General features: G+C 54.3%; 1 protein-coding gene across 7 annotated transcripts in view; it reads left to right on the top strand.

The window, feature by feature from the left end:
• Nucleotides 1-24,455, top strand: part of ANKRD11 (ankyrin repeat domain containing 11) — a 132,479-nt gene that overhangs the window by 89,354 nt on the left and 18,670 nt on the right. For all 7 annotated transcript variants that reach the window (XM_069027213.1, XM_069027215.1, XM_069027210.1 and 4 more), the window contains 2 exons: nucleotides 9,957-10,101; nucleotides 17,211-17,349. In XM_069027213.1, the coding sequence (XP_068883314.1) occupies nucleotides 10,015-10,101; nucleotides 17,211-17,349 (226 nt within the window). In that variant the 5' untranslated portion in view covers nucleotides 9,957-10,014. The remainder of the gene's footprint in view (nucleotides 1-9,956; nucleotides 10,102-17,210; nucleotides 17,350-24,455) is intronic.

Here is a 24,455-nt window from a genome sequence, read left to right on the forward strand (position 1 = left end):
TGAGCTGTGGTGGGGCTGTGCTGGAGATGTCTGCAGGGCCACACGTGTCCCACCATGGCACTTGTCTGGTCAGCTGCTCCAGGTATTGCTAGAATTACAGAGTCATGGAATAATTTGGTTTGGAAGGGACTTTAAAGCTCATCTCATCGCACCCCCTGCCATGGGCAGGGACACCTTCCACTATCCCACATTGCTCCAAACCCTGTGCAGCCTGGCCTTGAACACTTCCAGGGATGGAGAAGCCACAGCCTCTCTGGGTATTCTCAGTTTTTGGCCGGTGTTGAAGTAGCAGCTTTGTAACAAATTGTTTTACCAGAGGCCTCATGTCACTTCGTTGAGCTCAAAATCAGGAGGGGCTCTCAGGTTTGTGTTTTTGGGGACTCATGTCCTTAGAGAAAAACCTGTTAAGGTAGGTCTGTTCTTACAACTCCCCATCGCTCCTGCTCCAATGGCACCTTCAACAAGAGCTCTGTAGAGAAAATGGAGTTTCCCCATACTAGAACATACCCTTTTAGTAAACACATTCCTGTGTCTTTGTATACAGTAGAACTCCTTCAAAAGCTGTGTGATTTGGGAGATGGAAAGCTGCAGGTTTGTGGAGAATTCACCTTGCTTTGATTGTTTGCAAACCAGCATCAGGGTTGTGCCGTGCCCAAACCTTCCCTGCCAGTCCCTGGCCCAGGATGGCCCCTTCCCCTCGGCCGTGACGTGCGGCCGGCCGGGGTCCTGGCACAGAGCTGAGCCAGGCCTGGGCCTCCTGGCACCGCCACAGCAGAGTCACCGCATGCTGGACCAGGAATGGGAAAACCGGACGGGGAGTTTGGCTTCTGGAACAAGATGAGCAGAAGTGATGAAGGTAACAAGCAAGGTGCTGCTCCCCATACACCTGGCAGCGCGGGGTGTGCGTTTGCTTGGAGCAGCTCAGGATTTGCATGTTTCCTGTGTTGGCTGTGGCACCCGCAGCCCCACGGAAGCACAGCAAGCGCTTTCCTGTCACGCAGCTCGCTCAGCAGTGATGGGCTGTCGTCAGCAGCACAGCTCCAGCCAGAGCTCAGCTTCCAGCTCGGGCTGAAACAATCAGGAAATCCACTGTTGGTGTCAGTGTGTCAGGGCTCGGGGAGCCACCGTGGCTTTTGGAGTGGTACAAAAAATGTGGTGACAGCTCAGCTGCTGGGAGGGAGCACCAGCAGCTGAGGACAAGAGGAGCCAGCTCCGAGCGAGCCCAGAAATGTGCATGGAAGCCCTTCCACGCACCCACTCCTTCCCTCCCTTTCCCTCCTGCCTGCACGGAGCTGTGACTCCGGCCGGAGCCCGGTGCTTGCCCGGCCTTGGCGCTGTGCCGAGCTGCTCCGTGGTGCGTGGTGTGCTTGGGAGAAAGGCTTCCCTGCCGAGTGCTGCCCTGGCACAGGGCTGGAACTTCACATGGCCCGGACTTCTCCTCATCTCCCCAAGCGCCATCCATGCTTACAGAATTCCAATTTAATGTGAGCTGTGAATCAGTCTTTTCATAGAATCATGGAATGGTTTGGGTGGGAAGGGACCTTAAAGCTCCTCTTGTCCCACCCCCTGCCATGGGCAGGGACACCTTCCAGTAGCCCAGGTTGCTCCAGGCTCATTTCAGCCTGGCCTTCTGTCCGTGTGTATTCAGTTGTTGCCCTGTCCTTTAAAGGCTGACAGTAACATGGCAAACAAATCTCAGTGTTTCTGCGAAGTATTTTGTTCATGGATCAAATGTGAGTCTGGAATCTGGAAGCCACTGGCCTCAGTGAGAAAGAAAAAAAGAGGAAAACAAAACTCCTGGGTTTGCAGACCCCAAATAAGTGGAAATCGTGAAGTTCTGTGCTGGATTTTCCCCAAAGCCTGATGCCTTCAGGGCCCCTGTGTAAAATATGTTCCGTCTGGTCTTTACTCCTGAATCCACCAAAATATTTCTGAGGTTCCCACACTGTGAGGAAGCACGAGGATGCTGAGATGGAGAGAGGGATCTTGGGAAGAATTGTGCAAGAATGGGGAGAACGAGGAATGTTTTGCTGCCATTATCATGGATTTTCCTGCTCACAGCTGGGAGAAGATGTTATTCTGCTGTTGCGACATCATGGACTGTAACGAGATATAAACACAGACATCCCAAATCTTGTGTCCAAATCCCCCGAGGCTCAAGCAGGGATTTCGCTGGGGGGGTAGCTGGTGTTGCAGAGCCCTCAGTCGAGGGTCTTCTCAACTTGAAGGTCCCTGTTGCAATGGTCATGGCACCTTTTGCAAAATATTTTTGGTTTCTTTGTCAGGTAATGAATGTGCTTGGTTGTGGTCTCCTCTCGAGTTCAAGTGCTTAAGTCATGTGGTTTATTTGTAGTGGCTGTTTCTTGTCCTAGACGTGGACACAATGATACCAAAACTTGGGCAGAACTGCAGTGAGTCTCACTTGGGTGTTACATTAAATGTCTGTGTGTCTGTGCATGTGTGTCCATGTGGACATGTATGTACAGAGATGGACACTGCGAATGTGGAGTATTTATGGAATTAAAGCAGCCTGGACTCTCAGGGCCAGGTCTCTGTTCAGCTGGGTTATGTTAGAGCCAATTCCGAGTGCCCAGGGCTGAACAAGGCACAGAGTTGTCGGTGATGAGGCCACAGAATGGTAATGCCTGTGCTCCTTTAAACAGCCAAAACTGAGCCCAAATGCATCCTTCATTCCGCTCCCTTCCCAAGCCTTCCTGTTGTGCAGCTGAGCAGCAGATGGGACTCGCCGGAGCCACCACGAGCTTTCCATGGGAACCATGTTGGTTCCGCAGCCTCCCCTTGGGACAGGCCCTGGTGCCAGGAGTGGGAAGATGGACCCTGTGCAGGTGGGAGCGCAGAGGAGCCTCGGCCTGGCCGAGGAGGGAGCGGAGCGAGCCAGCAGCCCCTGCCAGCCCCGCGTCCCCGGTGCCACCACGGGGTGGGTGACGCAGGTCACTGCCAGGGCACCGACAGCCGCTGCTGCTTCATCTGTCGCCCTTTGGTCCGTGATGGTCAGGAATTGTCTGTGCTCACTTGTTTCTCTGAGTTGAAAATCGGGTCTGGCTCGCTCCTGGGGCTTGGCTGATGCTCCTGAACCCCTCGAGCTGCACTTGGAAGCCGCAGCCACGGCTCTGTGCTGGGCATGGCAGAGCTCCCCAAACTGTCCTGGGAATGGCGCTGGTTCTGCAGATCTGTGGTGTTTAAATTTTGCCAGGATAAAGCAGCCCTGGGGGATCCCTGTCTTTCCCAGCTGGTGGCACCTTCAAGATCCCACTCTCATCCTGGTGAGCTGTGGGTGAAGGCTTCATCCTCCTTGGACTTCTCAGCTCACCAGCATCACATTTCTGCCTTGTTTTCTTTGTGCTGGGTAGTTTGGGCTGCATTTCTCCTCCCATGTGCAGCAGCACTGGGAAGATTCATGTGGAGTTGATCACTATTTTAAGGAGGTTGATGTGCAGAAACTCTGGTAGTGACTGTGCTGGCAGACGTGGTTACAGCTCTTCCCTGGCTGAAGCCTGACGGGTGTCCCGGAGAAGCGGAGAGGAGATGAAAGAAGCACAGAGTCCTCCCTCTCTGGCAGGTTTTGGTCTGGGCTGGTGATCCAGAGCCATCCCAGAGAGGACAACAGTGTCACAGTCACTGTCCTGCCCTGGCTAGCAGCGGTGCAGCAGGGCTGTGCACTGCTCCAGCCTTCCTCTAACACTCCGGCTGCTCCAGAGGTTTCCACATCGCAGCTAATCCCGCTCCCAGACCGCAGCCCCGAGCACTGACTCAAACTGCAGTTTTGTAACTTGGCCAGGAACCAGATCATCGGCAGCATCCCGAAATGGAGCAATACCAGAGGCAGCTGTGTACGGATAATTGAGGGAAGGGTTTGTGGGAAAAACTGCTCCCGGAGAAACCACACAGGCGGAGTGGCTGCTCGTGGGTGCAGGGCACTGTCATGGCTCTTCTAGTTTGGATTTTGTGTCTCCTGAGAATGGTCCCAGCTGGAAAACTCTGAATCACAGCGTGGTTGGGCAGAAATTTCCAAATATAATTCTGTTAAATAGCAACACTTGGTGCAATAGAAATATGTCGAGTTGTCTGAATTTGAGACTACTGACCTCTTGCTGGGGCAGGAGGAGACACTGGCAGGTCACAGGTGTGGGGTTGTGGTTTGAATTGAGCCCCTTAGCAGGGATGGGTTCATGCAGTGGAGCCATGCTGGAGAACTGTGGAGGAGCCGGACGTTCATGGTGCCCAGTGAAGTCATGAGCATCATCTTCATGGTGATCCTTGGAGAGCTGGGTGCACATCCATGTGCAGCCTGAGCTGCTCCACTGTGTTGTTTTCTGCAGGTCCTGAGGAACTCTGGGAAGGGGCATCTGTCCCACAGAAGACTGAAGTACTAATAGCTGCTGTAATTCAGTAGTATTATTCAATTCAGTTTAATTTAAGTAACTTAGGCTGCAGGGTCATTGTATTTTGTTACAGTGGGGTGGGGAGGCCCTGGCACAGGTTGCTCAGAGCAGCTGTGGCTGCCCCATTCTTGGAAGTGTTCAAAGCCAGGTTGGGCAGGGCTTGGAGCAATCTGGGACAGTGGAAGGTGTCCCTGCCCGTGGCAGGGGCAGAATGAGATGGGATTTTGTGATTACAACTTAGTAAGTTTACCTGGCTGGTGTGTGTTTGAGAGAGCAGCAAGCCTTGCCCAAGCCAGTTGTTGCAGGCTATCAGGAGGTCAGGATACGTGGGGTAAGGCAGAATAAATAGTTTGGAAAGGTGGAAGAAAGGACAGTTACTTGGGACCAGGCAATGACTTTGAGAACAGGAGAGGAGAAGCTGAGCAAAGAGCTGAAGAAAGATGTGTCATCTCTAAGAACTCCTGATAAGGAGCGACATCCCCTTTCTAAAGCCAGGAACAAACAGGTAACAGGTCCTCAGGGTAAGGAGGGATGCGGAGTTGAAGGTGAGGACATGACAGAGCTGTGAGACCGGGGTGAGCCCAGCTGTGACACCGGGCGGAGGCACGTCCCCACCGGCTGTGCTCTGGGAAACGCAGGCTCTCCGTTCTCCTTGGTCTGAGTTCTGCCTGTAAGAATTAGCACCTTGCACTGCTCTAGCTCAGTAATAGCTAATCTTTGTGATTACCCATTGTCAGGCGCTGAGGAAACCACCTGCGTTTGCCGTGCAGGTCTGCAGGGCTCCTGCTGCTCCTGGCCGTGTGTACTCACTGTGGAAAGCCATGGACTTTGCTCTTCCAGAGCTGAGCTGCAGCACAAAGAGCAGTTGTTCCTTGTTCCCCAAACTGCACGTCCTGCTGGTGCTCACAGGCGGTTTCGGGGACTAGTTATGGGTCATGTTGGCCACACAGGTGGAGGATAAACTGGTGCAGGGCAGGTGCTGGGGATGCAGTGGTGGAGCAGCCTGAACACAGCAGAGCTGGGTTGAGGCTGGGGCAGTGAGAAGCTGTGAGAAGCTGTTGCTGCCTCATCCCTGGAAGTGTTGGTAGGGCTTGGAGCAACCTGGGATAGTGGAAGGTGTCCCTGCCCATGGCAGGGGGTGGAACAGGATGAGCTTTGAGGTCACTTCCAACCCAAACCATTCTGGGATTCGGTGGTTCTGTGTGTTGAAAGACATCAGCTCTTGGTTTTCTCCCTTTGCTTTCCAGAGCTGGGGGACAGGTGTCAAATTGTGGATGTGAGTTATTAATCTAAGACAAAGATTTAAGACAGGGTCCTTAAAAGGAGCCTGAAGTATTAAAATTTTCGTTTTTCACGGGCTTGTTCCTATTCCAACCTTTTCAGACCAAACAAACGTGTTGGATCTGTGCAAATAATGTCTGGGGCTCTAATTGCATCGGGGGGTTTGGACGGGCAGGAGCCTCCAGCCAACTCCCTCCTATTCTGGCATTTAAAGAAGGCTCCACAATCTTTTTTACTCCAAGCTGGCGGGGTACGGGCAGGCTCCAATGCACAGATCGTGGGCATGAGCTCATTTGTTGTGGCTTCAGATTGAATGGCAGGAGTTTGGCTGCTCTGCGGGAGGGCAGGGAAGGAGGGCTGGGACCAGGAAAAGCTGACATTCCCCTTGGAGATACATCTGGAAATGTTCTTTATTCTTCCCTGTGAGGGTGGGCAGGCCCTGGCACAGGGTGCCCAGGGAAGCTGTAGCTGCCCCTGGATCCCTGGAAGTGTCCAAGGGCAGGCTGGATGGGGCTTGGAGCAACGTGGGCTAGTGGAAGGTGTCCCTGCCCATGGCACAGATACAGATGTTGGGGTGTTGCTCACTGGTTCCATAAGGCAGGAGGGGTAGGGATGGGGAGTTTAAATGTACATGGGATCCATAGGGTTGTTTAATGAGGAGGCTCCTCTCCTATCGGGCCCAGTGTTGGTGTTTGGCACAGGCTGGAGTCTGTCCGTTGGCTTTGCCCTTGCTCTCTGTGCATGTCCCAGTTTGCCCATCCTGGAGCCTGTCCTGGCTATTGGGTGCCACTGCTCCCACGCTGCCTCCCGGCTGCCCAGATGTCCTGGGGTTGAAGCCAGCAGTGCTTTCCTCCTCCTTGTCCTCCTCCCTCCAAGGGCCAGATGACATCCCCTTCCCTTCCATCCCTCTCGGGACCATGGCCTTTTTAGGTCCTTCACAGAAGTGTTTGGTCTCAGTGTGTGGCTTTGACTTGGTATGCCCTGGGCAAAATAAAAACCATTTCCAACTGTTTCCTTGGCCCATCGAGGGGACAGGGGACGATTGTGGGTGGGTGTGCCTGGGGCTGGCTCTGCCATTCCCAGCTAGACTCATTCCTCACAGCTCCAGCCCTGCTCCTGGTTGTGTTCCTGAGAGTCCTGTTCCTCCATCCTCTGGGAGGATGCTCGGGGGTGCTGTGGGGGCTCTGACCCCCATCCAGGGCGAGGTGGACCAGGAGGGCCCCCAGTCCAGAGCAGGGTGATGGGGCTGGGTGTCATTCCTGCTCTTCCAGCTTTCTCCCGGCTGGCAATACTCCATGGGCTGGGGCCGCCATAGCCTTCCCTGCTGGATCCAGCCATCCTGAAGCAGCAGGAGCTGCCATACCCAGGCTAGTCCATCCCAGGGCAGGCTCCCCCTCTCTATTCACCACTTTCCCAGGGGGTTGTGTGGGATCCAGCCCCTCCAGCTGCGGGGTCTGCTGTGGCCGGGCCGGGGGCTGGTGTGCAGTGGGCCGGCCGCGCGCGCAGCCAGGGCTGGCCCCTGGCCAGGGGTAAACAGCTCCTTTGTTTTCCTGGAGAAGTACGAGGGATTATATTCTGTTGAGCTCACTCGGTCTCCCACTTGGTATTGTGCAGCCACATGTAATCAGCTCCTCGGAGGAGCCGAGTTAATTGTTTGTGAGATAGGAAGGGTGCTGGTTGTCTCCTGTAGGGAGGTGAGTTTGAGAGGGGCGTTGTGGAAAGGGAGTGGCTCGTCCATCTCCTAAATTAGGAGGGATTGAAGCCAAATTGTCATTCTGCAGCCCTAGATTTGCCACCCTGCAAATGCTCTGTCGCGAGCCGGGGAAGACTCTTCCAGCCGGGAATCTGTGCCTCCCCTCTGACTCTTATTAAACGTGCTTAAAAATGAAACGAACTTATTAAACGTGCTTAAAAATGAAAGGAAGGCTGCTGCGTTGTCGGTAATTGTTGTGCAAATGTGATACTCCCTGCAAGCTGTGGAACAGGCCAGGGCTGTGTTTACCCGGAGAGGCAGCCAGCTTTCCAAGTGTAATGAGTCAGCTCTGTGAACAGAAGGGGCGCAGAATTAATCTGGCATCCGTCTGGCCTTTTCTCAGTTAAACAGGTTTTGGAAGCTCCACGTGAATAGGTGCCTACCCCGGTACAAGCAGCCACAAAGACTTGGGAGTGGGCACGATTTTTTTGGGAATACATTGGCAGGGTACAGGTCATGGGGTGCTTTGAGCGAGGTGCTGGCGGTGACGGGGTTGGGTTTTGGCTGCCGGTGGGAGCAGAGCGTGGCCCGGTCCCACTGTCAGCAGAGGTGAAGCTGCTTGGGTTTAATATATCTGTTGTAAGGTGTAAATAAATTTCCCTTGCCCAGCACTTCATCTGAATTTCCCCCTCTTGGATTTGCAGTGAATATCGAAGGGAATATTGTCCTCTGCTCCTGCCTCCTCCCAGGCACATGCTCCTTTCTCCTGTACCTGCACCTTAATGAGCCCCAGTAAGAGGAACTGAGGGCAAATAATTATTACATTTTCCCAGCTGGCTAATGATGCCTGGCAGAGAGAGGTTCCTGGGGCTAGGAATGGCTGGAGCTGCTCCTGGAGGCACCCCATGGATGTGCAGCATGGAGGGGACACTCTGGGCTCTGGTGAGATGTCCCAAAGCTCAGCTGTCCCCATGTCGAGCAGGGGGGCACAAGGAGGTCTCAGTTCCCAAAGTTTTGTCCCTAAATATGGATAACGGCCTTCCCACAGCCCAGGCAGAGGAGCTGGGCTGCAGAATTAGCTGCCTTGGGAAGCACAGTCTCCTGCTGGAAACACCAGCACTGTCTGTGCCTGGTGCTTTGGTCTGGGAATTTGTGCTGGGCCGGGCTGGGCTGGGCTGGGGCCTCTGAAACACCTTTTAAAAAAAAGGAAAACAACCCAAAGTGTCCCAAAGCCTCTGAGGTGTAAATGGAACAGAAATTTTGAAGGGATTTCCAGGGAACTTCTAAATACAAGACTTCTCTCTCTCCTCGCTGAGAATTCCCATCTCCCTGGACAATTTCCTGCAGTTGTAGCTCTGCAGAGCCGCTGCTGTAAGATGTAAATGGGTGCAATTTAGGGCTGACAGGTGACAATTACTTGGGGAAAAGTTGCTGTTTGTGCCATTCCAGCCTCGGGCTGAGGAGCTCATGTCTGTTGGGGTTGCTGGGGATCACTCCTCACAGATATCCCGTTGCACTGATGCTTTCCAGCCTCTGGTCTTGGGAGAGGAGATACTCTTGTTCACCTGAAAGGGCCTTGGCTCCAGCTGGTGTCCCTGAGTCCTGCTCCAGCTCATGCCTCGCTGTATTTCACATGGCAGTTGTCTTTCCAGCCCTGTAACCAGGCAACACACGAGGAGCAGGGAGCGCTTTGTCCTCTCCAGGTTGGCTTTCCCCAGCCAAGGTGCGGAGCAGGGTGAGGAGCCGTGACAAGCTGCTCCAGGAACACTGAGCCCTCTGTGCTTCCTGCTCCTGTCTCATGATGGCAACATGTTCAAAAAGTGCCTTTTTAATGGAGGTTTTGTAATTTGTTTGGTCCTGCAAGTGTCTGGGAATTCAGTGTGGCAAACTGGGTCTGTCCCCCTGTCCCTGTGCTCCGGACAGAGCCACAGTTGCAGGAAGCTTTATGTGGGCTTGGGGTGATGCTGTGGATGAAGAGCAGGAGGGATATTGCTCTTTGATGGGACTTGATCCCTTCTAGGTTGTTCCTTGCATATGAGACAAGCCGTGTCTGCAGCTGCAGGATCCAGTTTGGAGTTGGCCTCTTCTCCCAGGAAACAAGTGACAGAATGAGAGGAAACAGCCTCAGGCTGTGCCAGGGGAGGTTCAGGGTGGAAATCAGGAGGAATTTCTTCATGGAAAGTGTTGTCAGGTGATGGAAGGGTCTGCCCAGGGAGATGGCAGAGTCCTCATCCCTGGAGGTGTCCAAGGAAGGCCTGGCGGTGGCACTCAGTGCTCTGGGCTGGTGACAAGGTGGGGATTGGGCACAGGTTGGATTCGATGTTTTGGAAGGTCTTTTCCAAGCTCGGTGATTCTGTGTGATTCCATGTGTGATTCCTTGCAGCACCTCTGTTACTCACTGGGAAAGTGACAGGAGCCTGCTGCAGCTTTTCCCACATCTGAGGGTGCTCTGCCATCCCAGAGTTGCCATCCAGGGGTTGGGAGGGGGTTTATCCTCATGGGAAGTGCCTTGTCTTTGCCCCCCACAATAGAGAGATCCTTTGGAGATGTCTGACCTCCCTTTTCCTCTCTCCCAACAGACGGTTGATGATGAGGCGATGGCAGCATAAATGAAGATCAAGTAAGGAAGGCAGAACGATGCCCAAGGGTGGGTGTTCTAAAACACCACAGTCAGAAGATTTCTCTCTCAGCAACGACATGGTGGAGAAACAAACGGGGAAAAAGGTAACATGTTTGGGCCACCTGCCTTCCTTCGGGGATGCTGCCCCTTGAGCCTGGAGTCCTCAAGCCATGGCAGCATTTGACGTGGCAGGAGGTTGCCCTGGGCTCTTATCCCAGGATTTACATGGGTGTGTTGCTGCTCTGCCAGCTGATGGGGTTGGGTTTGTTTTCCTGTGGCTGCAGTCCTTCCCAGGAAGTGCTGTTCCCACCTGGACCTGAGTCAGCCGAGCGACAGGGGATGCTTTGGAATATTCTCTTTTGCAAGTTCTGTGTGTTTTAGGGGTTTCTGCACTAAGCTGTGGAAGACCTAAGTGATGTGGTGATGGTGCAAGTGTGTGCTGGGTGAGGGAGGAGCTTCTCCTCCTCTGGATGGAAATCCAGGTCCTTGTCAGCTCAGCTGGTCTGGCTTTTCCCAGCAGCACAGCTGGACCAGGCTCAGCCTGGGAGTTGCTCTGCTGAAGTTGCTGCTTCTGAGGGTTGATTTGAGGTGTTGTCTGGTTTTTGGTGTGGCTTAGGTGAAACTACTGAGATGAAATCTGAGTTTACCTTCACACTTCTCCTCTTCATCCTGTTTTGCTCTAGCTGTGAGCTCAGCCTCCTCTCATTCAGCTTTTCCCCCCTTCTCAGTATCAGTCATTTCCAGTCAATAGCTGTGCAGAAAATGGTGTGCAAATGTTACTTTTAAATAAACATGAAAACCTACATCTACTGAGTTCTGCTAAGGAACAAATCTCATCCACTTCTCTTTCATCTCCCTGCTCAGTTTCTCAGCATTCTCCTGGGAGTTTTTGCCAGGCCCCAGGAGCTGAAGCTGAGCACGGTGAGCCCCAGCTCCGTCACTTCCCCGGCAATCCCACCCCACTGATGGCAGTAAGTCCTCACATGACTGAGCTCTTGTTATTGACAAAATGGGGAAAATGCAAAATAACCAACAGGAAAATCCCAGGCAGGATTTGGTTGTGGAGCACCTCGGTGGCATCTGCCACGTTCCCCTTTCTGTGTCACTGCACGTGCAGGTCGGTGCAGGAGTGTTGTGGGTGCAGCGTGGGGCTTCTAGGAGGGGGCAAAATCTGGGATTAGGGGTGTTGGAGGGGGAACAGCTGCCCGGTAGCATGGGGAAGATGCCAGCATTTACCCTGGCAAAGGAGGCTGTGCCCAGCAGTGCAGGATATGTAAATACAGGCTGGGTCTGCGCTGGGTAAGAAGCTTAATGCTGGCGCAGGTGCTTGGGGAGGGAGAGGATCAGTTGGAATATGAATCAGCTCCCATTTTATTTCATCCACTCCCAGCAGCTTAAAGGCTGCGTGTTATTTACAGAGCAGGTTTGTCGAGCGGCGCGGGGCACGCCGGGAAGCGGAGTTATCTCCCGCTGGCTAAAGAACTAGGACACAATTCCTGCCTCCCATTCAGAGGCACAGGCCTGCCCGGAGTGGCACTGAGAGGGGACAGGGCAGAGTTCCTGCTCCTTTAATTCTGGCTTTTGCAACAGAGGAGACGCTCACAGGCTCTTGTCTTGCAGGGGCTGAGCTGAGCTCCAGCCCGAGTGGCTTTTGCCCTGTTTCTGGTTAATTCTGAAGCTGAGCTGGAGCAGTGACTCAGGGGAAAAGCACTTCGACCTCCTCCCTGCAGACACTGTTGTACCTGCCTGTCAGCAACCACTGCCTTGCATTTATCTTGCCTTTGTCAACACTTTCAAAGGCCCGAGCTGGGACTTGGCTCGGCTTCCCTTCGAGGCTGGAGAGGAAGGGCAGAGCCTGGGTCGTGCACAGGGACCCACCATGGGCACAGGGAGAGCATGGCAAAGTGATGCCAACCAAGTGTTTTCCTCTTAAGGTGACCTTAATATTGATAGTTGATTTAGCATGAAACAGGCTTTGCATGCCTAGGCTCTGCAGCTCTGGCAGGTGGAGGGGGGTCCTGGTGCTGCAGCGGGCTGAGTACCACAGAGGACAAGGGGCTGGCCTTGAGCTGAAGGAGGAGAGGTTTAGATGGGATATTGGGAAGAAATTCTTCCCTGTGAGGGTGGGCAGGCCCTGGCACAGGGTGCCCAGAGAAGCTGTGGCTGCCCCTGGATCCTTGGAAGTGTCCAAGGCCAGGTTGGACGGGACTTGGAGCAACCTGGTGTGTGGAAGGTGTTCCTGCCCATGGCAGGGGGTGGAACGAGATGAGTTTTGAGGTCCCTTCTCACTGCAGGATTCTGGAATCACCAACTTTTGAACCTGAGTTCCGTGCTTGATCACGTAGCAGGCTCTCAGGGGAGCTGCCCTGTTCCAGAGGGCTCCTGCTTTGAGGAAGAGGCTGTGAGCTGCTGCCTGGCAGTAGTAGAGCTCATTATAGGAGGGAACTCCTGGCTCTCTGCTCCCTGCCCCCCCACAGGAGGGACTTAGGAACTGGTGGGATGCAGCCCTGAGAGTGAAGTGGTTTAAAGAGCGTGTCTGAGGGCGCTGGATGCTCTGTGGTGTTGGATGAGGAGCCGTTTCTCCCGAGGTTAGTGGAGCCCTTATAAGGCTGCACAAGCCTGCCCGGGGCGGGCGCTGGCAGCCCCTGGGCTCCTCCTGCTCCCTTTAGCCTGAAGGCTTTTGTAGAAATCTGCATGCCATATATGAATAATTCTCCTTTCTGGTTTAGATCCACAGATCCCCATAGCAGGAGATTACTCATGACTTAGGCTGAACAGAGCACCACAGCAAGGGTTATGTCAGTTGTCAGAAGCATTTCCTGGTGGGCCTGGCCTGGCGTGGCTGCATGGTTACACCGTGTGCTCGGCACAGCCTTTGCCTTCTTGTGGGGAAATGCTCCCTCTTGCATAGTCAAAAGTGCATTTTTGCTGCAGTGAACACCAAGCAGAACAGCACTTACCCTGGTTTTTGCTTGTAGGAGCTGGCACAGGTTAAAAAAACTTGAGGTTTTTCTCCTTCCCCTTCTCCCCTTTTCAGAGAAGGGAAACGTGGTCCTTATTTTTCAGTTCTTCATGAAATCTGTTGTGCTGTCAGGGCTTTCCAGACTGGATGAGTGAGTGCTGGGCTCTGTGTGCAGCACAGAGTCACTCAGCGGAGTGTGAAACCTGCAGGAGTATCTGGGTGACTGAAGAGATGACACTTCAGTGAAGTTAATCAACCCGTGCTCATCACAGGGTCATATTTCTTACAAACTTCAATGCCTGAGGCTCACAGGAACGGGGCTTCAGCTCCAGTCACCTCCATGCTCCACATGTTTTATTGCAGCATTGATAACAACACAAATTCAGACTTTCTGGAACTTCATGTGTGTGTGTTGTACTCTGGCTTTGGGAAGGCTATGGGGGGCCCAGATTTAGGGAATTGTTTGGTTTTCACCACATCCAGTTGCTTTCTGGGTAAAACTGCGCCCATTCCTTTTTGTGATGCAGGGTGGGAATCTTCTGCCCCTTCTCCCTTCTCGCTGGCACAGCCAGGACAGACCCTCTGGTGCAGGGAAAGTCCCTCTGTGGCAGCATTTGCTTTTTGCAGTGTGGGTTGTTTGCCCGCAGCGGGAGTCTGATGTGGGGCATCGCCCAGGGCACCAGCCTTGGAGCCTTCCTGGGCTTCTCCTCCCAGGCTGCCCGTGCTGGTTTTGTTCATTGCTGCCTAATTTTTACTGACATCACAACCTGAAATGCTTGGAGCTCGTTTTGGAGAACAAAGGGCTTTGGGGATTTCCAAGGCTGGCAGTGCAAGTCTCTGCATAAGCACTGGGCTGCGAGTCAGGCTCTGTTGGAGCGAGGTGACGGGGCTGGAAATACGGATTCCTTTGCATGCCTTTGTAAATCGTAGAATCATGGACTGATTTGGGCTGGAAGGGACCTTAAAGCTCATCTCATCCCTTCCACTAGGTCAGGGTGCTCAGAGCCCCATCTAAATGTCTCTGTCTTGCAGAAATCTGCATCAGAAAACCCCACAGGATTGTTTCTGCTCTGAGAATTGGCCTTTGGCCCGCTCATGTGTCACAAATGCCCTGAGCAGATTGATGTCAGGGTCTGTGGTGCTGATGGGAGAAGCCCTTCCATCCCCACCCTGCAGCAGCTTGCTCTGGGTGGCTGCTGGGGCCAGTTCCTGGTGGGTTTGTGCTCCAACCACAGCGGCTGAGAGCGACTCGTGATGCATCTTTTCACTTTTGCAGGAGTAGCTCAAGGTGGGCTCAGTTACTCATAGTGCAACTCTTACTGCAAGTGTGATGTGTCAGGAGGGGATTTTTTCTGCTCATGGCTGCTGACAGCCCTTTGCCAAAGCAGCTTTTATTAGCACCTGCAAAGGGGAACTTGTTGCTGCTGCTGAGCTCTCGACTCCTCCCCATCCCCAAACTCCTGTCCCGGCCTTGGAGAGCCCCAGCTCTTGCACAGGGATGTTCATACAAGTTGCTCTGCAATGTCAAGGCCAGGTTGGATGGGGCTCTGAGCAGCCTGATCTAGTGGAAGGTGTCCCTGCCCGTGGCAAAAAGGGTTGGGATGAGATGAGCTTTGAGGTCTCTTCCAACCCAAACCATTCCAGGATTTTGTGATTCTAATTTGGATTTGTTCCATTTGTGAAACCTGATTCCAATGAGTCTGAGCTTACTTTAAACATGAGAAGACCTAAAAATGAAACAAGGTTTTACTCGAGTAAAGGACAACATTCTTCATTACAAAATTGGAAATAATTAAGGAAGTAAAGCTTAAAATAAGAAAATGAAAACTCTCAGGAGCTGGACTCTCCAACTGCCTTGACGTTCTACCCGCTGCTGCAGGCATCCCCAGCAGGTCGCTGCTTTCCAGGGGGAAGCAAAGTCTGGATCTTCCTTGCTCCAATTAGTAGAAAAGGTTATCGTTGTGCTACTGTACGAATTAATCTTCAAAGCTGCCGCCGCTTCCTTGGCTCCTGGTATTTAATTGTGCTGAACTGACGGGATCAGCAGCTCCGAGCGTTGGGGCGGAGGCAAAGGAGGCGCTGCCCGAGCGTGCCCGGCGCCGGGATTCACACGGACACTGCCAGGGCCACGCTGGGCTCACCCTCTGCTCTGAGAAGGGTTTTGTCATCATTCCTCTACTCTGTCTCTCCTTCAACACAGAGATCTTAGCAACGTGGCAATGACTATGGCTTTAAACTGACAGATGGGATATCAGGGAAAAATCCTTCCCTGTGAGGGTGGGGAGGCCCTGGCACAGGGTGCCCAGAGCAGCTGTGGGTCCTGGATCCTTGGGAGTGTCCAAGGCCAGGTTGGACATTGGGGCTTGGAGCAACCTGGGCTTGTGGAAGGTGTCCCTGCCCATGGCAGGGGGTAGGGCTGGATGAGCTTTAAGGTGCCTTCCTACCCAAACAATTCCATGATTCAAACTTCTAGAATGAGCTGCATTTTTACCTGTCTTGCCCTTTTTCTCACTCCTGAGTGCACAGAGATCCCAGGCAGCATTAATCCAGCTGTGTGTCTAAGAGCATCATCCAGATGCTTCTTGAACTCATACAGCCTTGGTGCCCTGACTGCTTCACCCGGCAGGAACCTCACAGACTCATGTCTTCAGTGTTCAGAGATGCCTTTCATTCAAGTAGATATAAGGAAAAGTTCAGGATGTGAATGGCCACTGTGGGACAAGGTGCATTATTTATTTGGTGACTTTTATTCAGAAAACATACACATTTTATTTATCCTTTTGATAAACTATTTCATAGAATCATAGAACTAGGACAGACTAGGGTACCTGCTCACAACATGACATTCCTGGCAGGTGGTGGGAGCTCCCTGGCCTCACCGCCACCTCAGAGCAGTAGAAGTGGCATCATTTGTTATTCCAAACTATTTTTGTTCACCTCAGAAAACATAAGTCAAAAGCTTTTCAATCTGGAGGGTTTAAAGGAAATGCTGGAGTGTTTATTTTGGCTGTGGGGGCTCTGTCCCGTCGCTCCGGGGCCAGTGCTCGCCGGCTGCTCTCAAGCAGAGCTGCCCTTCCTGGGGCTCCGAGCGTGCCTTGGCTGCCTCCCACCACAGAGCCCTGTCAGGCAGGTTTGTTTCTCTTGCTTTACCAAAAAAGGGATTCCCCAACCCATTTCCTTCATCCTCGCTGGAGGGCGGCCCCAGGGCTGTCACGCTGCCTGTGGCGCAGGGATGTGCAAACACATCCCCCTGGGGCGAGTCAGGGGCTTCTCTTTCTGCTGTGGGTGAAGTGTGGGCTCCAGGCAGACACGGAAAGAGGAAGGAGCAATGCACACGATGACGGTGACGCCGCAGTCCTGTGACTGCTGGCACCGGGGCCACCTGCCAGGGAGCTGCCAGGGCCAGACAGCGGGACTGTGCCTCTCTAAACAAGGGAATGCTCTTAGGCTGGCTCGTCTGAGCTTCCAGCCACGCTCTGGCATGATTTCCTGTACTGAGGTTCTTGTACTTAATCTCACTCTGCCTCCAAAGCGCAGAGTCTGGGTTTTGCTGGGTTGTTGAAATCAGATCTGTGACAAAGCCGCTTGTGCTGCCCTTGTTGTTCGGCCAGGGGTGCAGTGGTCAGTCCAGAACTGCTCACTTAAAGCAATCCTGTTCCTCACACACAAAAAACACAGGGCATGACCTCAGGCTGTGCAGTCCCAGCACACTGGACTCCTGGAGTTTGAGCTGGGAACCAGCTCTCCCTGGTCACATGAAAAATCTCATCTGTCTCAGTATCTGTAACTTGCTCAGGACGTTCCTTCAAAATCTCTTCCTGCTTCCGAGCAGTTCACAGCATTTCTGCTTCACATTGAAATCCAAACCAGCCCGAACAAACAGGACTGACACAAAGCAGGAATGGGTCATTCTTGTCGTGTGGTTGCATTTGGAATTCCTCAGGTTCCCCTATCCCAGCCTGCCTTCCCTCTGTGCCCACAGCCAGGTGCATCCTCAGCCTCACACAAACAATTCATTTGTCACATGAATTGGTTGGGATTTGGCACCATGCAGCAGCCTTGATTGGCCTGGCTCTTCTCTGGTGGTGGTAGAGCTTTAGATCTTGGTGGAGGCTGCGTTGGCAAACCCTGATGCTGGAAATCAGCAGCAGAAAGGGAAGGGATGTTGCATGAGGCCAGTGCAGGATTTGGGGAATCAGGTGAGCACAGTCTGGGTAAGGCTCCTGTTGATCTGGTCTCTTCTCTTTCCAGGATAAAGATAAAGTTTCTCTAACCAAGACTCCAAAGTTGGACCGGAGCGATGGCGGCAAAGAGGTGAAAGAGCGAGCGACCAAACGCAAGTTGCCTTTCACTGTTGGAACAAATGGAGATCAAAAAGACTCGGATACAGGTACACAAATGCCACATTCCACCCTCAGATCCTGGGTGATGGGGCTGGTGGGGAGCAGACAGGATCCAGTGTGCAGCCAATCCGTAGGGAAGTGTTGTATCAAATTCCCTGTATTTTTTAATTGAAGGAAGAGGCATGTGGACGAGGGGCTGGATGGGATGACTGCTCTGCTCCACACGTGCACATCTGTTCTTAGGGATGTTTTTAGGTGGACCAAGCCATGGCTGTGTGAGGGACCCCTTTCCTTCAGCTCTTGTCTGTTCTCCTTGTTTCTGACTATCCCAGTTCAGGAACTGTGGCTGGGACAAGCCATGGAGCAGGGCCTGCTTGTGAGAACTTGGAAAATAAGGGAATAAAGATGAATAGTCTTTAAAAGAAAACCAACAAGTAGAATCTGGTCAAGCAGGTCAGTCTTGTAGCAGAAGAGTGGCTGGTGCATGAGGCTCCTGGATGGGCTGTTGGATTTGTTAGCAGTTGGGAAGAGCTGTCACAAAGCTTTGGCATGGAGAAAATTGTGTTGTTTGGTTGTGAGGGGCTGAGCTGTGGATTTCTGGGCAGAGGTTTGTGTGGGTCCTTCCTGTACATTCCTGGGAAATCTGCGTTTGGAAATAGTTCTGGTCAGGTAAAGCTCAGTGATTGTGTAAAGAGATAGAACAGGCTAAAAGTTGGGAATATGCTTGAAAATGGTACAAAGGCTGTATTTGGTTGTGCTCTGTGGTGAGCCTGGGAGATGGGATGATGTGGGATGAGTCTCCTCTGGCTCAGGAGTTGGGAGCGCAGATTTGGAAGGGCCAGGAGTGCCACTGCAGCAGTGAGGGCTGTTCCATGGGCAGGGACATGCGGCGGTGACGTGTCCTGAGGCTGGCCCAGTGTTTCCATGGGTTTGTGTTCCTGAACTCCCTGTCTGGGGAGAAAGTTTCCAAACATTCGTTAATTGTCTAAAGTGTGTTGGCTGTTTGCAGAGTTTTGGGTTGCTTTGGTGTCTCCCTTGGAGTGTCACCTTGGCGAGGGTGGCCGGGGCCAGGCAAAGCTGATTAACCAGAGCTGGAGCTGCTCTTTGTCAAGGGTGTTTGTTCCACGTTCAATACTGGGTTGCGAGTTGGAGCCCAAGCTGGCTGCAGGGCTGTCTGACCCTCGTGACAGCTGGAACGTCACGGCAGGGATCTGCTTTTCCCAGGGCTCCGCTCGCTCTCTGGCTGCAGAGATGTTGGAAACATTTGCGCTGGCAGCAGCGAGAAGGAAACCAAATGCAGAGGAGAGCAGGGAGAGCTGCTGGGAGAGGCTGCGGCTGCTGGGTGGGAGCAGCAGCCCATGGGACCCCCCTGCCCAGGGGCTCCCCCGTTACCCCTCTGCTTTCTGCAGCTGCGTGACTCTTACCTCCGGACACGTCTTCTCCTTCCTCTGCAGAGCTCTTCCCCTTCCTCTCCAGAGCTCATCCTTCCTGGGGAAGTGGGTGAGCTGAGGGGCAGTGGCAGCCCAGCTCCCAGAGGAGACCTGGAGGGGGGTCATGGCACTCAGAGACACATTTAAAGACAAAGTGGGCTCTCACAAACTCTGGGAAGGTGTGTGGAAGGTGCAGGCGAGTCTTAACAACCTGTTTGGTGGGGACTGGGGAGGAAGTGACTCAGCCACTGGGTTGGAGATCCCAGCAGGGAGCTGCAGATCGATGTACACAGTCAGACTGGTGCTTAGCAGGAGCCTGTTTCTGTTCCCTGACATCATTTACTCCAGGAATCAGATGCTGGAGATGGGAAAAGACTTCCTGGCACCTTGCTCTGCTCTTGCATCACCCCATTGCAACTGCAGGGTGTTTCAAGCCTGTCTGGTCCTTGGCCTGGCTCAAGGTAGAGGCAGGTACAGACGTGTTTGTGGTGTGCAGAAGCTGCACGTTCTGGGGGTGGAGGGGTCTCCCCCAGTCTGAGCTGGTGCCATCAGTGGCACCTGGCTGAGGACACACGTGTGACATGCAGGACAGGCTTTTGTTTGGAACAAAGGCTGCTGTGCGCCCACCCCACGTTCCTGCAGGAGGGGGAGGCGGCTGCTGCTTGTTCTGCTCCTCAGCTTTGCTCCCAGCGCTCGGAGCAGCGGGATTGCACCATCGCTGCTGGCTGACCCCGGGTGGTTTATGTAACGTGGTCATGCTTCCCAGGCTGTGTCCATGGGCTGCTGTGTGTGCATGAGGGCGTGTGCCAGGATATTCCACGGCCACGTGGAATTCAGCTGTAAGGACGTGGGAGCTGGGAGCTAGCAGAGCTCTCTCTTTGCTTCTAGTGGGGTATTTTTCTCCTGTTCAAATGTTTAAACAATAGCGTGGATCCTCATCCTGATGTGTTGCAGTGACTCATTTTCCTTAGCACGCTGTGTGTTGCTTTTTTCCCCGGATGGCTCTGGCTCAGCCTTGACGTAGGTGCTCCATGTGTGGGGTGAGAAACATCAGAGGTGGGTTTGTCTCCCATGGAAAGGTAGCAAAACCCACCCTGGCCAGGGGTGGGTCAGCAGCTGGTGCTGCAGGACAGTTTGGGGGCAGATGGGATACTGGGAAAGAATTCCTTCCTGGGAGGGTGGGCAGGCCCTGGCACAGGGTGCCCAGAGCAGCTGTGGCTGCCCCTGGATCCCTGGCAGTGCCCAAGGCCAGGCTGGACATTGGGGCTTGGAGCAGCCTGGGACAGTGGAAGGTGTCCCTGCCCATGGCAGGGGTGGGACAAGATGAGCTTTAATGTCCCTTCCAACCCTAACCATTCTGGGATTCTGTTGTGTGGGCTCCCGGAGGCGTTACTGGCCAGCACTGTGCTGAGCGCATGGTTTGGGTACGGTTAGTTCAGAGCTAAATCTTTTAAAATAATCTCCCTCAAAATGGTTTCTAGAGCAACAGTTCTGGCTCTTGGGTTCTTCAGAGTTAACTAAATAAACTGTCTTTAGGAAAAAAAAAATGGCATCGAGCCATGAGCCTCCAGACTGTGCATGTTACAGCTCCAGCACTGTGGGAGCAGCATCTCTGTGCCTCTGACTTCTCCTCCTTCCTTCTCCTTCCGTCGTGTGGCATCTCCCCACATCCACAGGCGCTGCCCAGAGCCTACGTGCTGCCTGGCAGCTGCCAAACGAGCACAGCCAGCTTTCCTCCCAGCAGCTCCAGCAGTGTGCGAGGCTCCGCGCGGCTCCCCGGCCCTGCGCCGCGCTGGGAGGGGGCTTCAAACCCGGGAATATTGGATAATTGTGGTATTAACTAACACGTGGAGAGGGAGCAGCAGGGAGATGGGAACAGTCCTGCTGGGAAGGCACCTGGCAGGAGAGGTGGGCACGGGCGGCTGGCGCAGAGGTGCCGTGGCTGCGGCGCTGAGCCACGGCTGAGTCACGGCTGACTCAACGGCACCAGACTGCCGGCGTGGGGCCGGGCACTCCCCACCTCCCGCGGGCTCTGACGGGATGGATCCGCAGCAACAGGTCCCTCGCTGCGGAGTGGGACAGGTAACGCTGGTGGAGAGCAGCTGCGAGATGCACGGAGTGCAGAATGCCGTGTGCCCGCTCCTCCTGCGGATGGTTTCCTCAGCTGGATGTCACGCTCTCACCTGAGTCCCTTGGCTCGAGGTACAGCTGTGGTTTCCAGGCCTTTTGTCATCAGCAGGGAGAGTTGGGGCTCAGTACAAATCTCAGAGCACGCTGAGATAATTTTGGCCTCTCACAGCGCCTGAGCGAGGCTGGGTCAAAGCTGGTGGTCCTCAGCAGTGCTGGGGGCCCTGCTCTCCTTGGCGTCCCACTCCCTCCCTGGGGGTCCCTCACTGGGTGCCCAACTCCCTCCCACTGTGTGTTCCAGTCCTCCCTCTTTGTCCAGTTCTCTCCCTGTGTGTCCATCTCCTTCCCTGGGTGCTTCTGGAGGAATAAGGGAGAGGGAAACCCCCACCAGCTCTCCAAGCTGGTCTGTGCACATCAACCTCTCCAGGAGCCCAGGGCTGATTCCAGGGCTCGTGGCCGGCCAGGGAGGTGCTGTGGTGGCCGAGGGCCAGTGTGAATATGGTTGGCAGGAGCCGGCCTTGGAGCTTCAAACTCCGTCTCTCTAATCCCCTGAGGTTGTTACGTGACGCTAATTAGTAGGTTAGAAAATGCTTGATGAATCAGCTGACCCAAACCATCCTCTCCCGGAGCCGGCTGCTGCTTGCCTAATGCTGGAGCGTTTGGAGCGGCACGGCATGGGAACGGGCTCGGGAACGGGCTCGTTAGTCCCAAGTCGGCGAGGCTGGTGAGGGAATCCGTGAGAAGCAAATTGCTGGCTTATTAAAAAAGGCATCTGCATCCCACAGTGGTGTTTGTGCCGTTCCTGTGCCTGGCTGCGCTCCGGTGTGTGCAGCTGGGGCTCGCAGGGGCTGCGCTGCAGCAGGGCTTTCTTTGCTTGTGTCATTTCAATCCTTTTACTAAAATAGTAAGAAACTGTTCTCACCTAGCAACCAGGGAGAGAGTGAATGTCAGAGCTTCTCCCTTCCTAGCTGGGCTCTATAATGCCAGTACAGTGTGGAGAGCCTGGCACACACCAGCCTTCAGATCACCCTGAGAAACTCCCCGTGTGCAGCAGCCATCTGGGAAGGGCTGCGCAGAAAACCAGGTCGTTTTATGACGGGAGCTGCCATAAATCTCCCTCCTCCCCCCTCATCACCTCCTTAACATGCAGAGGGAGAGGTTGCAGTGTGCTGTGTCTCTGTGAACCAAAAATCTATCAATGATGGCTTTTTCCTTAATACAAGAGCTTTTATCAGTGCTGTCTGCAGAGTGTCCTGGCCCCAGCTCCGGGAGGGGAGGGCTTGGCCAGAGCCTTCCTCCCCCGTCCTCCCTCCTCCAGCTCTTTCTATTTCGTGGGAAATGAACAGTCTGACTTAAAAATTGGTCTTGCTCTGAATTATTCACTTTTAACATGGATATTGTTGTTTCTGATGAAGCCTCTGGGCTCCTCTCGCAGCATTTTGGGAGCCAGTGGCCACTCTGTGGAGGAGCTGCTTTTACACATCGGGGCACAGCTGGGGGGTCTGGCCTACAAGTGTAGGGAGAACACCTGGATTTGGATCACAGGCTGTCACATAGCATTAAACCTCTCCAGTCAAATCATACTTTAAAATTCTGCAGCCAGTGGGGTCGGGCCCTGCAGATCCTCATCCCCAGGAGCCCAGCTGAGTAGTGGGGATGGTGGGCTCAGCTGCACACAATGACCTGACATGGTTATAAAGGGGCTTGTTCCTTCTGGCACCTTTCCTCTGCTCCTGACTCACAGCCAAGGTCTCCACCATCCTTCCCAGTGTGGGATGAGGCGCTGGTTCTCCATCCTTCAGGTTGGGAACAAGCTCCCTGCCGTATGGGAGCAGCTTAGGGTGCCTTCTGTCAAGGCAGACCTTGCTTTTCCTCTTGTTTTCCTATTTGTAACTGGATTGATAAACCAAATCACCTCCTGGCTGTGCCCCTGGTCCGTTGGCTCTGCAGCGTGCCCATGACCCCCTGCTGCCAGTGTGTCCCTCCAACCCGAGCCGTGTTCCTCTGCATTCCAGGGGTCTCCTGCTCACCCTCCTCACTGAGCTCTTCACCACCGAGTGTCCTGGCCTGTCCTGCTGCCCTCTGTTGTTTGTCCACCTGTGCCACGGTGCTGCTTCCCTTTCCACGCCGCTCCTGCCACCTCCAGCCTTCCCCTCAGCCTGTCCTTCAGTTCTGGAGTGCCCCAGAGCTCTGGCACGTGGTGGGACCGTGCTGCTGTCAGCCTTTCACCTTCTGAATCATCGGCCCACATTGCAGGTGCCCTGTGAGCCTGGGAGTGCATCCCCAGCCCATGGTGCTGGGCTGGACCTGCTCTTCCCTGCTTTGAGCCGACATGCTCCAAAACGTTTTATGCCCTCCAAGTTCTGCAGCAGGAATGAGTCACTCTTACGCAGGCTGGGCCGGGCTGGGGGGAGCGGAGCCCGCGTGCTCTCCCGGGGGTGCAGTGCAGTCTCTGTTGCTGTCTGTGCCGCTCTAATTTATTCCTATTGATCTCCTGGTCGTGCTCGCTTGGCACAGCAGCGGTTGCAAAGCCCCTCTTGCCGGTGAGCCGGCGCTCGGCGTGGCCGCGCGGCACCGAGACGTTCGGCGCGAGCCGCTCTTTGGAAATGGTGTTTTTCCTCAGGGTTCCACCTTCCGAGCGTGCGTTGTCATGCCGAGCAGTGGGAGCAGATGCTCTCTGCGTTACGGGGTGTGCTGCGTGCGTGGGGAGCGAGGAGCCGCGTGGCTCCGGCCTCCCCACGACCTGCACGCGTCCCACCGTGCGCTGGAGAAACCTCCGAGAGGTTTTCCATCACCGCCCTGCTCTCCTGCCTTCCCTGCCCCTCTGTTTCACCTGAGGCTGGGTTCAGCCTGTGTCTGCACACAGAGCCAGCCCAGCAACACTGAATCCCGTTCAATCTGCCCTGGGATTCCTGTGGAGTTGCCAAGGCACTTCCAGCAGCCCTGGATTTGTGCTCCCCATTGCAGCACTGTCCAGAGTCTCGTGTGGGCACGAGAACCACCCTCAAGCTAATGCTCAAACCCCTTTGTCCTGGGGATCTGCTCCTGTCTGCCTTTGCAGCCTCTCGGGCTCCGTGTGGTGAAAGGCAGGAGCAGTTCCCGGCTCAGCTCCTGCTTTCCCCTTTAAGCCTGCGCACGCGGTTCCTGCTGGCGTCAGCGTGAGGGAAGAGCCGAGCAGGATCCCCGAATTAAACCAGGGCTGATGCTCGGGAGGTTTGCAGAAGGGCTGAAGCAAGCAGCAAACGAGCTGCTTTAAAAATAGCTGCATGGAGGTGTGGCTCATCCTGGGCTCATGGAGCATCCGTGGGCTGCCGTGGTCCTCCTCCCGCTGGGATCTGTGTGCACGGTCCAGCCACCGCCGCTGCCGATCGGCACTGGGGGCTCCCTGCCTGCACACCCCCCCCGTATTGTTGGGGTCTGTGCTTGCTAAAGGGATTTTAGTGTGAAATCAGCTTTTTTTCTGTCAGCTGAGGTGGATAACACTGGGAGAGTTTCTCTCCAGTTGCTCCATGTTGCTGCAAGGAGTTGCAGAGGCGCAGTTAATTGGAGGCACAGGAGCAGCCCGCAGGAGCCGGCGAGTGGAGATCTCTGGGCAG

The sequence above is a fragment of the Aphelocoma coerulescens genome, chromosome 11, assembly GCF_041296385.1.
Source record: "Aphelocoma coerulescens isolate FSJ_1873_10779 chromosome 11, UR_Acoe_1.0, whole genome shotgun sequence".
Lineage (NCBI taxonomy): Eukaryota > Metazoa > Chordata > Aves > Passeriformes > Corvidae > Aphelocoma > Aphelocoma coerulescens.